Here is an 18,179-nt window from a genome sequence, read left to right as displayed (position 1 = left end):
TAAATGTATGGACATTTATGCATAAACATGCATTTCATTAATCTTGCCAGTCTTCAAAGAATGATCTTGTGTGGTGCCCATTAAGTGTTAATAGTCAATTCAAAAATTCAGCCTCACAAAGGCTGTACTTTCATCAGGTGGGATTGTTTGGGGTGAGGCCCTGAACATTATCCTGCTTAAAAATCTGTCAAGAGAAAACAAGTCAAGGGGAGCAAAAGAGACACTGGGCCCAAGGCAGGACAAGGGATGGGACCCCGGGGGCCCAGGGCAGAGGGGCTCCAGGGACGAGAGGCGCTTCCTGGGGTGGGAGGATGCAGCCACAGTCTCCCCCTTCCCTACTCCGCACCAGCTCCAGCCTGGCCTTCTCTTTTCACCCCTCTCCCCCACTGAGAATCTGTGACACTGGCCACATTCCTGTGTCCCCTGAATGTTCCCCACTCTTCACCCCTTCCTTTTGTGTGGACCTCATTACAATAAATTTTAAATAAAATCCAGGAAAAAAAAATCAGTCTCAGAATTTAAAAGATTGTTTAAAAAAAAATTAAGGGTTGAGCGAAAGACATCTGAAATTTATCTTTAAGAAAATGAATCTTTCATTCGTACATTATTTTGGACACACAGGTTTAAAGTTAAATTTTAGGAAGTTCACAGTGGGTGACTGACTCAACAAAAGGGTTCCTAAAAATACCTGTCATTCTAATATACTAAGATAAATAACCTTGAAACTTAAAATCATGAGTACTCAGTACAGAAAGAAATCACAATAAAATTGTAAGTTTGATGACTTACAAAGCTTAGATGTAAGCTTAGATGACTTACAAAGATCTGGGATTCGGGATGCTTTTTGCTCAATGAACTTAAAATTACAAATCCATTTTTAACTAGGGCAGTCTTCTTTCAAAAAAAGATTAATCTTATAAAATTATTATAAGTTAAATATAGTTAAGGATGCTGTTAAAGTTCTGAACTTTACATGTTCATACCTGCCTGTATATACTCACAGAAGAAGTAAAGTTGCTCAGTTGTATGGGATTCTTTGTAATCCAATGGACTGCAGCCTACCAGGCTCCTCTGTCCATGGAATTTTCCAGGCAAGAGTACTGGAGTGGGTTGCCATTTCCTTCTCCAGGGATCTTCTCCACCCAGTGACTGAACTCAGATCTCCTGCATTGCAGGCAGACGCTTTACCCTCTGAGCCACCCGGGAAGCCATATACTCATAATCAGAATACAAACAAAGAAATGAAGTTATGAGCCTTTACCTTTCAATAAAGCCATGTTATATTTTCATTCAGATTTCCTTAGACTATCAACAGGAATAAGTGTGATATGGGTAATTTTCCTAAGGTAAACTTTTCCAGGTAAGTGTCTGTGCTCTTCTAACAAAGATAAATGGAAAGTAGGTGGAACAGATGGATCTGAAGCTAAGAATAAAAATAGCAAGCTAAGGCAAATTTGTGGACTGTTGTCTGATTCTTATTAATAAAAGCCAGCTCAGCTCACCTGTATCCAGACATGACAAATTAAGTGAATTGTAGCAACAATTTTTGGATAACTCATCTTAGAAAGTGTTGGACATGAAATATCCAGATCATTGAACCAAATTATGAATTCTTGATTTGCTGAACTCCATTTTACTTTGTTGGCTTAAGACAGGTCAGATGGTTGTTTATGCTCTCCAAAGTATTTCTAAGCCTCTTTCCCCTCTCAAAACTTTCCCACAAAATAGATTCTCCTTAAAGATAAACAGGCAAAGCAAATTCTGGACCTAGAGTGGATTGACTTTGTAATTAAATTCTAATGTGATCCTGACACTTAGAATTTACTATCATCTAACATTGAAAGCTAAGATTAAAAACTAAGATCATGGCATCTGGTCCCATCCCTTCATGGCAAATAGATGGGGAAAAAGTGGAAACAGTTTAAATATAAAGAAAAATATAAAGTCAGACTTTATATTTTTGGGCTCCAAAATCACTGCAGATGGTGATTGCAGTCACGAAATTAAAAGAGGCTTACTCCTTGGAAGGAAAGTTATGACCAACCTAGATAGCATATTCAAAAGCAGAGACATGACTTTGCCAACAAAGGTCCATCTAGTCAAGGCTATGGCTTTTCCAGTGGTCGTGTATGGCTGTGAGAGTTGGACTGTGAAGAAAGCTGAGCATCAAAGAATTGATGCTTTTGAACTGCGGTGTTGGAGAAGGCTCTTGAGAGTCCCTTCTGCAAGGAGATCCAACTAGCCCATCTTAAAAGAGATCAGTCCTGGGTGTTCTCTGGAAGAACTTATGCTGAAGCTAAAATTCCAATACTGTGGCCACCTGATGGGAAGAGCTGACTCATTTGAAAAGACCCTGATGCTAGGAAAGATTGAGGGCAGAAGGGGACGACAGAGAATGAGATGGTTGGATGGCATCACCGACTCGATGGACATGAGTTTGAGTGAACCCCGGGAGTTGGTGATGGACAAGGAGGCCTGGCGTGCTGCGATTCATGGAGTCACAAAGATTCGGACACAACTGAGTGACTGGACTGAACTGAACTGAACTGAACATTAAAAGCACCAAGGAGTCATGTTTAGACCACAAAATTTAACTTCCAATTTAACAAAAGGCCTATGTAAACATTTTATCACCATATTCATATTTAGTTACTAATGTGAATATAGAGACAGATAATCATAAAATAATTTGCATTATTCCTGGAAACCCTAGAGAAACCAGACTGCATGAATATACATCACATAAAAGTTCAGATTAAAGTTCTTACACAATATTATTTGCTAGGATCACATCAGAGATCACAGTTTTCCTCTGTATACATTTTCTCAGTGTTCTCACTCTTAACCTAGTGCATAAGAGGCCAACATCTCAAGTGGTTTCTAAAGTTTACTGAATGAATGTTAAGTTCCTCACACTTAGGATTTTCAATTTTAAGGCTAATATGAACTGTGATTCTCCAAACTAAATGGCAAAAACACACTGGGTACAGTGTGGACATAGTAGTTTCCTAGACAGCTGACCAAATTTGTATTAATTAAATGAGACATTGTGGCCTTTTCTGTCTTATGGCCACAGACGGTACTGTTTTACAGCCACTTTTCTTACAAAAACATACAAGTCACAGGAGGATTTTAGAGATCAATGCAAAGCAATTGTCACTACAGGAAAAACAGCCTGCATTCCAAAGTGTGATAGACATTAATTGCTATATTTTGAGTAAAAATCTAACACAGGCTTATAATACTTTTATGTTTTTTCATATTGAAATTGTATGTTACCTTTCAAATCTCACATCTAACAAAAAACAAAAAGATGTGCAATTTCTTTTTAACAGTGTTTAATTTTTTCCCTTAGTAAAAACCAATCTGTACTTTCCTTAGCCAGACAGTATTTACTTCTAAAAATCCCCACACTATCTTATAGACCTCAAACACAGCATACAAAATATAAAAACAATAAAATCTTTATAACCATTACCACGGGTGGAAAGAAGGTCAGAAAAATATACAAAGCAGTGAAAGGCTGGATGTGAAGGATGCCAGAGGGGAGCGGGGGAGGGTTTCGTGAGGTTCTAGGCAAACCCTGTGATGACGTCACCTCACATACATAATGTTACAGCAGTCAGCACAGGCCTCCTGCTTTCTTATTGGTGAACACCATGTCAGCCGACATCAGAAGATAATCACCATTGGTCAGACAATTACAACTGAAGCAACTAGCATCTACCACTGCGAGCACAGACCTGGCAGGCTGCTGAAAGAGAAGGCAGAGCAGAGCCCAGCTGCCCTTCTCAGTCAGTGAATTTTATGTCACTTTACCAATCCCTAGACGATTTTGCCCCCTTCCCAGCAGACCTAATAAATGAAGTCAGCTATTTGTGAAAATAGCAGGTAAAGGCCAGACATCTCATAAAAGAACAAAACGCCTCTATTTTCAATGCTGTAAAACCACAAGGGCTTTTCAGTGTCAAATCAGAACTTAAAAATGTTAAGCTAAAAGCAGGTATTTTCCTCTATCTCATGCAATATACCCTCATTTACCATATAATATTACCCAGGATATTTTTTTCATTGACATATAAAGATGTGGCTCAGGGTGATTCTCCAAGGCATATTTATTACTCTGCATTTTTCCATAGTTTTTCTAATGTGAAACTATTTGCTAGAAAAGTAAAATGGTCTATAGCATTTATCCCATGTCTAAAACAGTGAATACAGGGTTAATCATTGTTTGAGCAGCAATAAACTTGATAAATTTGCCTCAGTTGAACTCTTTAGTTTATAAAAACATCACTCCAAAATAAGGGTCCCATTACATTAATATGTAATAAAGTAATGAGTACAGATTATAGGATAAGTTTAATAAAGGCCTTCTTAAATCATATTCAAAAGGTAGTGCAGACAGCATCCTGACAAAACAACACTCCTGACCTTCCTTACAATTCTTCAAAACAGTGAGTGCAGCTTATCTTTGAGAGATAAGTTATAACTTAATTCTGTAAACTGAGTTTTATTTGAGGCTATGTCTAGGGAATTTTTAAGGACAACTGAAAATAATTTGTCAAAAAAATACAGTAGAAACTTCACAACATTGTTTTTCCTCCAGAAACTATTTCAAGTCATCTGTAGTTAATGAGTCTGGCAAATGCAAGACCTTGTGCTTCCTAAACGTCCCCTCTCCTCAAGAGGGTGTAAGCTTTGGTTAACAAAGGAAATGAAAAGGAAAAAACCTTCATTTTCTTATACACCTTGTTCAAGACTTTTTGGCTGTTGACATTTTGGGAGAGGTTTATAAAATGGGCACCCAAGGATACTGGGAATGCATACACTCTGGGATATAAAAAGAAACAAGACAATTAGGGTCAAAGAGAGAAAAAGTCAGGAAGGGGAATTCCTAATATGTGACTATGTCATAGTATTCAAAACTCAAGGGAAGGCCAAGTCTGCTAAGGTTCAGGTAGAGCTGTGCTGGCAATAAAATAGACATCCATCATCACTTTTAACTCACTAGTTAAGACTTTTCCCAGGCATCTGCCTGTACAATGCATTCTTCAAGGTGCATTCAAGAGCGGAATAAGAAGCATGCCCTGAAGAGATGATGGTCTAGCAGGAGGCACAGTGTGTGTTAGCCACTCAGCCGTGTCCGACTCTCTGTGACCCCATAGACTGTATGTAGCCCACCAGGCTCCTCCATCCATCGAATTCTCCAGGCAAGAATACTGGAGTGGGTTGCCATTTCCTTCTCCTAGAAGGCAGACATACATCTAAATACTTACGCATATGAATAAAAAGCTAGGAAAGATACTGCCAGATGAAATGTACAGAAAAAGAGCTAAGAGTGCTAAGAGTCCAACAGGCGAAGATAAATTGGTGCGTTTTTTCTCATTTTCAATCCCGAGGGTTAGGCCCTGTTTGATGTATTGGTCAATAGAGAACGTGAAAGTGAAGTCACTCAGTCGTGCCCGACTCTTCGCGACCAAGCTCCTCCGTCCATGGGATTTTCAAGGCAAGAGTACTAGAGTGGGTTGCCATTTCCTTCTCCAGGGAATCTTCCCAACCCAGGGATCGAACCCAAGTCTCTCATATTGTAGACAGACGCTTTATGGTCTGAGTCACCAGGACAGTCCCATAGAGAAAGAGGGGGGAAATAGTACCAGGTGGTGGTGGAAACACAGAAAGTGGCCCCAGAAAAAAGGCAACAAGTGAGTAGGAGTATCCACCGAGGAGGTGCAAGGAGAGGGGCTAGCCTACAGTGAGCCGGAGCAGCCGGCCCGAGGGGGAGGCCAGTTCCGGAGGGGCAGGTTCAACAAGGGTGCAGCAAGTTGGAGACTGGTCAGATATTAGGAAACACAGAGAGCGCAGGGCCGATGGGGCGGGAGGATGGACTCAGCGGTGTGACAAGACACCACGACAAACAGTTGCAGAGACCTTCGCCTTCTGCTGGTCCACCCCCAACCCCCCCAGGCACCGCCCCCGCCCGGCCCTCAGCGCCACCCCCTTCGCGGGAGGAGGAAGTGCCTGTAAAGAAGGTCCCTTTGGTGGGGCCCGAGGGAGGCTTGGCTTCCCCAAGCGCAGAGGCCTTAATTGTCTAACTCCTACGGAATCGAGCCTCTGGGTGCACAACCGTCTTCCGGGCCCACCCTCGGCGCCTTCGCCCTCGGAGGCCCAGGACGGGCCTCGGCCCAGAGCGCTGCCGCACTTCCCAGCCTTCCGAGCGAATCGCGTGGCCCTCCTGGCTTCCGGCTGTGGCCCCCCGCCCCCGCGCCCGAGGAAGCCCCCAGCCGCGCCGCAGCGAGTGCGAGCGCGCCAGGCCGCGCGCCGCGCCCACCCCAACCGGCCCGGCCCCGCCGGCGCGCCCAGCGCAGGGGGCGGGCCCGGCGGCGCTGAGGCCGCAAATGGCCAGCCGGTCCCCCGCGGGCCGGCCGCGAGGGAGGAGGCGGGAGCGGCGGCCGAACCTCCCGGGGAGAAGACGTTGAGCCCCATTCCCGGGTTCCGGCGCAGAGCACCCACCCGCCCCAGCCTCCAGGCGCGCTAGCGTCTCCGGTTTCCCATTGATGACCTGGGGGAGGGAAGGCAGGTCGTGAGGGCGCCGGGGGCACGCGCTGGCGCACGCGGCAGGCGGAATCCCCCACCTTCCGAGAGCCCTCTCGGCCCGACCCTCTCCAACAGTACCTGGGAGGCTGCCAGCAGCTGCCTAGCTGGGGGTTGCCTTGCGCTTTCTCTTTACTGATCGTCAGACACGGGCTTAAGGTGGGGTGGTTAGAGAATGTCTGCCACAGCAGCTCCGTCTACAAGCCAGAAGCGAGATGAACATACACACCCTCCCCTGTTAAGTATCGCAAGGTGACACGGGATCGCTTCCCACACAGGGATTTCCAAAAGGACTGGCGGAGGGAATACAGTTAACAAGAAAGATGCTTTCCCAGGTTAGAAGTTGTGTGGGGAACATTCCCCACCCCACAAGGACTCTGCGGACCCAGGGGTTTTTAATCTGTCTCAACTCCAATCAGCAGCTTCCCACTAAATTAGAATCCAGTGTGTCCAAAAGGCGTTTCCGTAAAACAAACTTAATAATGGCGTGGCTCCACTCGCTCGGGTTCATTCATTTTTATTACTGTTTTCATTGTCCCCTCCTCCCCCACTCCCCGCCTCCGTCTCTTCATGAAACTGGAAAGGGATCTGCGTGGGGAAAAGGGGTCCAGGAAAGGAAGAATCTGGCTGGGGAGCAGCAAGGAGAAAGACAGTGAAGTAGGAGAGCTACAAGGAGAAAGGAAGGACAGACAGGAGGAATGGGGAAAGGGCGAGGGCCAGAGAGCAGAGAACGGCGGATGGGAGAGGGTTAAACAGAGCCGGAGACCGGGTCCTATCTCCACTGCCTTTCACACTCTGCTTGCAGGAGGCCAAGCAAGAAAACCCAAATCTAGAGGGAAACCAGGAGCAGCACAGGTAGGGTCTGTGGCGTCTCTCCCGCCTTCCCTGTCGCACTCTATGTACACATGTATGTTCTATGTTATATAATCTATGTTAAAGATGCATGTGTAGCCACGGCTCACCCAGGGGCACCCACAGACTCACGCGCTTCATGCAGCCCCAATGTCTCCTGCACCGGGGAGACCAGGGAACTCAGCGATCCGCTCCCGCTACCCGCGGTTCCTCGCTCCATTCACGCCCCAGAAAGGGAGTACCGACATTAAGGCACACGGGGAAAACGCGCGGGGCTCCTGGGGACAGCATCACACGAAAGCATCACCTACCAGTTTTCCTGCATCCACTGGATGGCTTCATTCTCGTTGAACTGCTTTTCGAATTCATATTCTTGTAAAGTCAACACTGACATGTTCACTGGGGCTGATCTTCGGAGTCGCTACGTATTCTCTACACAAAATAAAATAATCTGTAAAGCGCTAGATTTCGAGTGCTCTCCAGTCTGTTTCCCCCACCCACCCCCCAAGGTCTTCCCCTCGCCGGTCGATCTCCGGCAACCGGTTTCCCCCAGCCTCTCTCAGCTACAGTCGGGGTTGAGCATTGCCTGCGCCTCTGCTCCCAGCTCCTCTCTCCGGGACTCTCCTCCTCCCGGCGTCCGCATCCACCGTAGGAGGAAATGAATGCCTTGCGGTCTTAGTGCCCGCACGTTTGTCCATCGCCCTTTTTACTTGTCTATGGGGAATCTCCTCCCCCTCATGCGATCCGACAACTTTTAACCCTTTGCGAGAGAGAGCGAGACCTCTCTAGCCCCGGGGGCAGTTTTGTACACGTAAAGGTGACTAGGGGAGAGAAAGAAGGGCTTGGAGGGGGAGGAAGTAGCTTTGAGGTCATCTACAACGCCCAGTCCCGACCTCGTGGGCCGCTTCGCCTGGCTTTTGAATGAAGTTTCTGAAAACCAAGCGAAGCCCCAGAGCGAGCTTAGCACGTAGGCTATAAGTAAATAATAAAGCCTGCCCGCTTCCTCGCCAAGAACTCCAGACAAATTTGCGCTGAGATGCCACGTGAAACGAACGCATTTTCTACCTCCTTGCCCCTGCCACACCGTCCAGGTCGCTCACCACCGAGCTCTGGCTTTGACTCAAGGAAACTTGGGGCCCGGTCTGCGGAGCCCCCCAGTCACGTGCCCGCTGGGGATGCTGAGGGCGAAGGTGGCAGAAAGTCGAGAGTGACTAGAAGCCAGAAGAGGAGGGAGGTTAGGTGGAGGGTTTGGATATGGGAAAGGGTAGAGATAGTGCAGCAGCAGAGAGATAGTGAACTGAAACAAAGAGGGTAAGGAAGTTAGCAGATAGGAGACCTGGACCAACTGGTTCAATGCAAAAACTATTTGCATGCATAAGAAATTCACTTTATTTATTTTACGGGTGTAGGTGAAACAGAATCACCTTTGAGGAGAGGGCTAAATGTACCATTGACTCCTACTGACCTCCCAGTCTCACACCAGTGTTTTAATCTCAGTTTCTATATACACCCTCTTTCTTTACTCAGAGGGAAGTATTTTTCACTCTGTCCCTCCCTCCACTCATTCCCCACAAATTAAGAAAAGTGAAATGGGACATCGAGGCATCTAATAATATACGCATGTGATTGTAAGCTTAAAATATAAGAAGAATAACGAACCTATGCTTTAAAAATTAGGTGGACATTAGGACCAGGAAGAAAATTCTTTCTCCGCACCTCCCCACCTCCAAGGCAGTCCAAAGAGGATATTTCCATTTAAAGTCGAGTGCCTCAAACCACTGAAAACTGGAAACTGTGAGAAACATCTCTAAATAAGGAGGGTATAATAAAAAGTTAGTTTTTTTTTTTTTTTAATCCAGTATATATATAGATAGAGAGAGACAGACAGACTTCCCAGGTAGCGCTAGTGGTAAAGGACCTGCCTGCCAATGCAGGAGACACAGGAGACATGGGTTCAATCCCTGGATTAGGGAGATCCCCTGGAGGAGGGCATGGCAACCCACTCCAGTATTCTTGCCTGGAGAATCCCACGGACAGAGGAGCCTGGTGGGCTACAGTCCATCGTGTCACAAAGAGTTGGACACGACTGAACCGACTTTGCATGCACGCACATACACACACACATATATGGCAAATTAATGTATAAGTTGATGCTCCCAAATATTCCATATACAAACTTTCCTCATCTCTCCATTTAAGGGTTGTTATTCTAGAGACTTCTGCAGCAAAAGTCTGAGTAAATCTGAAAGTACAGCTAGGCCAAAATACTTAGTAGTCTTAAAAGGTGGGTGTGGACTGATTAGATCACGATTTTAGCACTGCACCTGGGCATATGAGTAATCAATAAATATTTGTAAAGTGAAGTGATTTAAGTAAATGAAAGAAGGGAGGCATGTTTGGTTAGTCCTTCAGTCCTGTCTGACTCTATGCGACCCCACTGGACTGAGCCCACTAGGCTCCTCTGTCCATGGGATTCTCCAGGCAAGAATACCGGAGTGGATTGCCATGCCCTCCTCGAGTGGATCTTCCCAACCCAGGGATTGAACCCAGTCTCCTGCACTGCAGGTGGACTCTTTACCATCTGAGCCACTAGGGAAGACTCCTAAAGAAGCAAGGAAAGTGACAAAGGAAACAAGGGTGAGAAAATCCAGCAAATATTTTGCTATATTTTGCAAGGATAAGTCCTACTTTTGCCTTAAAAAGACCCCTTTTAAACTAAGTGTTATTCTCACTAGGCATCATGTCAATTTTAAACTAGTATGAGAAATTTTTATTGACTTACTTTGTCATCTGTTATTACCTGTTTATTTTCTGGAGATGGAGTTGGGGTTTTGTTAAAAGCAAATATCTGATTTGTTCTTAACAGTGTCTGAAGAAAAATTACAATGGGAGGTAAGTCCCTATTTCTTGACCTTTAAAGTGGACAAGTACCAAAAAATGGTAAATTCTTGGTAGTATTATGTGTTTTTAAGAGTATTCAAAACAGACACTGTCAGTGGTAGTGAAAACTGGTGGCTTTACCTGGAAAGCAATTTGGCAGCCTATTTAATCATTTTAAATACACTATCCTTTGACCATTTATTTACCAGATATTCCTTGAGACTGTGCTCTGCTGAGCTCTTCGGAGTCAGGGGAAGAAGAAAGACAGGTCTCCTGCCCTTTTGGAGCTCATATTCCAGAGAAGACAAAATAATTTCATATAAGGTGACATTCTAAGATTAAAATTAAGTAGCATCATCTGAAGAGATGGAAGTGTTCATTTAAACACTGAAGGCTTCACTGAAAAGGTGACTATGAGTCTTAGAAAAAATTAATACACAGAAATCTCAATTAAATAAAGCTGCAAGACCAGAAGGGGGAGCCCTCCTGCACCGCAACCACAGCAGAGCCCAACAGGAAGAAGAAAGACTCCTCTTTTTTTCTGGCAACAACTGAATCAATGAAAAACCGTGGTCTCTTTGTTTATTACACCCTCCCCACTTCCTTTTCCCCTCTATAAGAGTGTTCTTCCCTTCCTCTGCGGGGACTTGCACATGGTTTACCACAGTTACACACTCTCAATTGTAATTCTCTTAATTCTGAATAAACTCATCCTTGCTGGAGTAATAATCACCAGGCTATTTGTTATAGGTCAGTAGTTGAAACCACAGTGACAAAGAGTCACTAACTTTTGCAGAAGCAAGAGCAAGTACAAACACTCTAAGGTAAGGGATAAGTTTGTAGGTTGGTGTGTTTCCAGGTCATAAGGAAGGAATGACTGATAGGTTGGAGAGGCGGGGCATGGGCCAGATCTTGGCGGACTGGCAAATCAAGATGAGATAATTGGATTAGACCACTCAAGTATTCTTGCTTGAAAATTCTATGGACAGAGGAGCCTGGCAGGCTACAGTCCATGGGGTCACAAAGAGTCAGACATGACTGAGCACACACACACATTAACTGCTATGGGGTGAGGAGAAATTAAAAGGATTTTAGATAGAGAATAGCATGATAATTCCTAGTAATTCCATTACTAGGAACTTAAGCTGTGGATACACTCATAAACACATTTTAGATATATGTATAAGATATTGTTCAGCAATGTTTGCAATAAGAAAACATTGGAAATAATGGGGGGCTAACTAAATGATGGTTAATATTAATTAGATGATGGCAAACCCTTGCAATAGAATATTTTAAAGCCTTTTGAAAAGAAATGGTTCTGTTGGTTGCAATATTCAGAGAGCTTCCAGAAATATTTTTAAGGAAAATTAAAAAGCAAGGCACAGGGCATTTTGTATTGTGATATATTTAAGAAAAACATTTACAAATGTACACTTTTGTGGGGTTTGGAGGGAAGAGTTTGTTGGTGATGCATATGTTTGGGGAAAGACCTGGGAGCAAACTAAAGAGAGTTCCTAGTGTTTATTTTTTCACAGTATTTGAATTTCATGATGTATTTGTATTTCATTAAAAAAAAAGTCAACAGGAGTTAGATGAGTAGTGAAATAATGGATTATTTTTCTATTAGAAATAAAATATTTCAAAATGATTTTTCTACATTTATTTTGCACTGCAAAACACATACTAAGACCTGGCTATTTGTGTTGATTATTTTTTTCCTGCAAGGGGGCTATAGAAGCTTAGGAGAAATGGAGAAGAATGTTAGGAAGGTGCCCAGCAACACCACTAGGAATTTTGATGAAAAGATTTATTGTGTGTGTTTCTAACCCATAACCAGATAGGTAGTTAATATTGAATATAAATAATTGGGGCTTAAAAAATAACAGCTAATTGACATTTAGTAGTAAAATTCTCAAAATTAGTTCAGAGAGTAAGGCATACTTTGAAAGACATATTTATTTACAAAGATGAATGACAGCTAAGCTAAAGATCTGGAGTTTGGTCCTGACTCTATTCCAAACCTGGCTATTGGGGAAAGTACATTGATCCTTAATTTCATTTTCTCTATGTAAAATAACCACTGGGCTGCATGCTACCAGCTCAAAATTTCACTGGTTCAGAAATATGTTAAAATATACTCATTGTTTCTGGGCCCTTCTAACACTAACCTACTTTTCCAGACCTCTGGTCCCTAGATGAGTCTAGCCATGCTGACCCATTTCACATCCTCTGAACATCTTGAGTCTGGACTTTGTTTGTCCCATCATTCTCTCTGCTTGGATACCCTTCTTTCCGAAACCCCTTTGGATATTCACGAGCTACTCCCAGCTTAAGGCTTTTCAAATATAAGATCTGTTCAAATGTAAGATCTCTTGCTCTCTCACCTCCTAAACTCTTGTGCTTGTTACCACAGCTCTGAAGCCCTCAGCCACGTGGGAGGCGGTGGTGACTGATGGTTTCAGTCACTAAGTTGTGTTCTACTTTTGCGACCCCATGGACTGTGGCCCGCCAGGCTCCTCCGTCCATGGGATTCTCCAGGCAAGAGTACTGCAGTGGGTTGCTATTTCCTTCTCCAGGGGATCTTCCTGACCCAGGGATCCAACCATGTCTCCTGCCTTGCAGGTGGATTCTTTAACACTGAGACTCAGGGGGATCCATTGTACCTTATATCTTAAGGGCAGAGACAATGAGTTCTTAGTTTCATAGGGCTGCTGTGGCAAATGACTACAAACAACCACATCACATCAGAGTTGTTTCAACCACATCTCTGTTTCAACAGATCTAAAGATTTCTGAATTGAAAAGCACACCTCAAGTAGGTGATTCCACTTTTCCTTGTCCTCTGATTTAGTTGACCCCTTGAGAGGGATTCAGATCATAATTTCTTCATGTACCTTCTTTGATGCCACCAAGCTGGCATTGGATCTGGCACAGGTGGAAAGGGACTACATCTCTCTGACAACAGTGGTAAGTTGCAATTTTATTCTGGCCCTGCTTACAGAGGTTGGCAATACAGCGACCACATTTCATTTGTTTTTTTTCCCCCAATGAACTTTGCTAACCTAGCTGGAGATAGTTTCCAAAGTTGCAAACTATATTGATTTGTAAGCAAGAAATTCTAACATTGGGGAAAAAAAAAAAAAAAAACCCTCCCAGAGAGAAAAATCAATATTCAGTTCCTGGTCATTTTCACTTTCTTTCTTTTTTTTTTAATTTTCACTTTAGATCTCTATGAAAATTAAAAAGTTTAGGAAGATCCTTTTTTTTTTTTTTCTCAAAGACACAATGTATTTACAAACAAAAGAAGCCAAGGAGCCTTAACTTTCCCCATTCCTTTTCTGACAAAAACTGACAGAACTGAGGTGGCTTGCAAGATATTTGATTGGAACAGGGAAGTTGGGGCCTGGAACCTTCTTAAAGACTGTGGCAGGGCAGAGGCCTCCCCCAAACACTGGGAGAAACAGGGTGACCTAGGGACCCACCTTCGGCTCCTGCTTCCACTTCCCCCTCCAGAGGTGCTCCGTATGTGCCTTAGGTGGCACCCGCATCTCCCTATCGTGGTGCTTGGCCAGAGTTCCAAAGTATCGTCTTCCTTTGCCCCAGAGTTTGAGGTGGGCCTGAGCCACTTCAAAGCCCATCCCATGTAGACCTGTCCTAAAAAGATCTTATCATAGTGATCAACATGCCTTATTAATCTTGGAAGAGATTAAGGGAAATACACAAGATCAAAATTTTATGTAAATTAGGAGATGTACAAATAGTTACATAAAAATAAACTCACACTCCAAAATAGACGCTTAAAATTCAGTGAATTGGAAAAGTTCAACTAAGTGAGTGGTGAGGACAGCATTTCAGAGGAAGACATCTGATTTAAGAAAATGTAATAAGGGACTGTGATAGGTGTTCAAAAACCCAGTTTAACTCTGGGGTTTTCACAACACCCTGAGCATGTGCCTTCCATGCTGCAGACAGTTGCTTGCTGCCTGAAAGCCTCTGAGTTTGTGAGCCAAGACTTTTTGCTCTGGGAGTAGCCAAGAGCAATTAAGGCCCAAAGGAATGAGTTTTCCTTGGCCCTTGAGGGACGGCTGGGAAAGACGATCAAATAGGAGGTAATGGGATCCTACCTCGCGTGCTTTCTTTATTCAGATATATTCTGATAAACTTCCCCTATATGTGTTCAACACACAGAATTATGTGATAGCACAAAAAATGTATTTGAGATATAAAGGAAAACCTGAAGAACATTATTTGATAATGAAAACAATTTCTTATTATTGCTATTAAGATCAAAGCACCCCTGGAGAACAATTAGGCAACCTGCATGTTAACGGAAATCTAGAGTTACTTTTCATGGCAGATGGTGGTTGCAGCCATGAAATTAAAAGACACTTACTCCTTGGAAGGAAAGTTATGACCAACCCAGACAGCATATTAGAAAGCAGAGACATGACTTTGCCAACAAAGTTCCATCTAGTCAAGGCTATGGTTTTTCCAGTGGTCATGTATAGATGTGAGAGTTGGACTGTGAAGAAAGCTGAGTGCCGAAGAATCTATGTGTTTGAACTGTGGTGCTGGAGAAGACTCTTGAGAGTCCCTTAGACTGCAGGGAGATCCAACCATCCTAAAGGAGATCAGTCCTGGGTGTTCACTGGAAGGACTGATGCTAAAGCTGAAACTCCAATACTTTGGCCACCTGATGGGAAGAACTGACTCATTTGAAAAGACCTTGATGCTGGGAAAGATTGGGGGCAGGAGGAGAAGGGGACGACAGAGGATGAGATGGCTGGATGGCATCACTGACTCGATGGACGTGAGTCTGAGTGAACTCCGGGAGTTGGTGATGGACAGGGAGGCCTGGCGTGCTGGGATTCATGGGGTCACAAAGAGTCAGACACAACTGAGGGACTGAACTGAACTGAATTGAAGAGTTACTTTTACATTATATTAAGGTTCCCACACTCTCTCCATATATATATGTGTGTGTGTATGTGTATGTGTGTGTGTGTGTATATGCATATATATGTTCATATGTATTAATGAAGGCTTCCCTAGATGGCTCAGTGATAAACAGTCCACCTGCCAATGCAGGAGACACAGGTTTGATCCCTGGGTTGGGAATATCCCCTGGAGAAGGAAATGGCAACCTACTCCAGTATTCTTGCCTGGGAAATCCCATGGACAGAAGACTGGTAGGCTACAGTCCATGGGGTCACAAAAGAGTCAAACATAACTTAGCGACTAAACAAATGTGTTAATGAACTGGCTGCTAGGAAACTGCATTTATTCTTTATTTTTGCATTAGTAGAAAATAGGAGATGCATGGAAATTTACAGTGAATAAACTTCTTTTAATTACAAAGAAATACCTAGACCCTCTCAGACTCTCCCTCTGATAAATATTGGTCCAAACTATAAAGGAGACCTTGAGAAAGGCATAAATCTCAGTGAGTCCCTTTCCCACCACGATCCAACTTTAACCTGTCAGAGGCATGTGGCAGGGCAGTGGAGCCTTCAGACCTGCAGAGCAGTTACTCTCATGTAAGACTGAGGAGGGCTTTACCACCTTATGACTTGGCCTAAGACAGTGAATACTAATTAAACTCCTACAGACTGTCTTTTCAACGTGTTCTACAGCAAATAGCCTAAAAGGAACAACAACAAATCTTCAAATATTTTGATTATAAGGAAACTCTGAGAAGTATTTCTACCTGGTCTCAGTATTAATAGTTGTGCCATCTTAGGTACTTGATTTATTATCAAGAATAATGTAAATTATGTTTCCACTGTTAGAAAAATATGGAAGCAAATCTGGGACTTACCTTTGTAGACGTTTATACCTTAATAGAATACACACTTTTAACCTTATTCCCATCTCCATCTTGTAATCTCTACCCTTATTTTTTCTTCTGTTACTTGTTTTTATGATTGTATTGTATTGTATACATCATTTTGTTGTATTTTATACACAACAAGGAAGGAAAAGAATGCAAGGGAGGAGGAGAGAGGGAGGGAGAGCTGGAGGGAAGAAGACCACCCAGCCCCAAATGTAGGCAAAGGGAGCCTTGGCAGGAGAAGTCATTTCAGCTCCTGTTAGAGGAAGGATAAGAAAGGGAAAGCTGTAGCACAAGGGCAGAGCACTAGACCTATTCTTAGAAGGCCTGAGTTCTTTCTGGATGGTGGTGGTGGTTTAGTTGCTAAGTCATGTCAGACTCTTGCAACCCCATGGACTGTAGCCCGCCAGGCTCCTTTGTCCATGGGATTTTCCTCTGGAGTGGTTTGCCATTTCCTTCTCCGGAGGCCCTTCTTGACCCAGGGATCGAACCCCGGTGTCCTGCACTGCAGGCAGATTCTTTACTAACTGAGCTGCCAGGGAAGCCTGAGTTCTTTCCTAGCCCTGCATTAATTAATTTACGAGGTATCTTAGGCAAATCCCTTTCCCTTTGGTGGCCTCAGTTTTCTCCTGTAGAATGAGGATTATTGGACAGTTAGGTGTCCTCCACTTGTCATGTTTTATGGTTCTTAGTAGGAAAAGCAGGAAGAGGGAAGGCTGAGTTTGGCCATCCACACTGCAGATGGCCAGGCTCACACCCACATCCCCACCCTGGCCTGACCATCTATGGTTCACGTTCTCTTAGTGCTGCAGGCATTCACAGCAGCGGATTCCTCTCCAACAGTTCTACTTTGAGCCTGCAGTCTTTCTCAATTAGACCATGTAGAGAACTCTTGTAATGGTTCAAGTATCTTAGGAGAAAAATTAATGCTTCTGAACTGTGGTGTTAGAGAAGACTCTTAGATCCAACCAGTCAATCCTAAAGAAAATCATTGGAAGGACTGATGCTGAAGCTGAAACTCCAATACTTTGGCCACCTGATGTGAAGAGCCGACTCATTGGAAAAGACCCTGATGCTGGGAAAGACTGAAGACAGGAGGAGAAGGGGATGACAGAGGATGAAATGGTTGGATGGCATCACTGACCTGATGGACATGAGTTTGAGCAAGCTCTGGGAGTGGGTGAAGGACAGGGAAGCCTGGTGTGCTGCAGTCTGTGGGGTCGCTAAGAGTACAAGACTGAGTGACTGAACTGACTGAACTAGGAGAAAAAACTGTAGAAGAGATTGGAGGATGTTTAAAGTTGGAAAATAAGGTGACCTTGAGAAAAAATATCATCCAGAAAGGAAGAGTTTCCAAGAAGCCAAATGAGTAAAACAGTTCCCAAAATGTGGGATTTCCAAAATCATGGTGATTTATTTATGCATTTGGCTGCACGGGTCTTAGCTGTGGCACTTGGGATCTTCTGTTACAGCACATGGACTCTCTTGCGGGCTTCCCTTGTGGCTCAGCGGGTAAAGAATCCGCCTGCAACCCTGGAGACCCGCGCTCGATCCCTGGGTTGGGAAGATCTTCTGGAGAAGGGAAAGGCTACTCACTCCAGTATTCTGGCCTGGAGAATTGCATAGAACTGCACATTCCATGGGGTCGCAAAGAATCGGACGTGACTAAGGGACTTTGACTAACCGACTCTCTAGCTGTGGTGTGATCTCTTCAATAGTTGCAGCACCAGTATTCTCGCCTCGGGCCTAGCTGCATGTGGGATCCTAGTTTCCTGGACCAAGGTTCCTGGACCATGTCTCCTGCATTGCAAAATGAACTCCCAACCGTCAGACTGCTAGGGAAGTCCCCATACTGATTTATTAATGTCTGATTCTCTGTTTGAAGTTCTGTACTTTAGACCTTTGAAGCTTTTTTCTTTTTTAAGATCATATAGTACCTGTTATAAAGTTTAATGATTTCCGGGGTATTGTGAATTTGGATCCAGTTTTTTTTTTTTGTTTGTTTGTTTGTTTGTTTTAATGGA

General features: G+C 43.8%; 1 protein-coding gene across 3 annotated transcripts in view; it reads right to left on the bottom strand.

Annotated features, from left to right (window-relative positions):
- Window positions 1-8,560, bottom strand: part of ELOVL6 (ELOVL fatty acid elongase 6) — a 139,066-nt gene extending 130,506 nt beyond the window's left edge. Inside the window, exons 1-2 of one of the 3 annotated variants that reach the window (XM_042251140.2) lie at window positions 8,509-8,560; window positions 7,755-7,875 (exon numbers count right to left, since the gene is read on the bottom strand). In XM_042251140.2, coding sequence (XP_042107074.1) covers window positions 7,755-7,837 — 83 coding nt within the window. In that variant the 5' untranslated portion in view covers window positions 7,838-7,875; window positions 8,509-8,560. Of the gene's footprint in view, window positions 1-7,754; window positions 8,124-8,508 lie in introns of those variants that run through there. The other 2 variants (XM_004009618.6, XM_042251139.2) reach the window with 2 other exon arrangements.
- Window positions 8,561-18,179: the final 9,619 nt, after the last annotated feature.

Source organism: Ovis aries, chromosome 6 (assembly GCF_016772045.2).
Source record: "Ovis aries strain OAR_USU_Benz2616 breed Rambouillet chromosome 6, ARS-UI_Ramb_v3.0, whole genome shotgun sequence".
Classification (NCBI taxonomy): Eukaryota; Metazoa; Chordata; class Mammalia; order Artiodactyla; family Bovidae; genus Ovis; species Ovis aries.
This window is presented reverse-complemented; position numbering and strand designations above follow the sequence as displayed.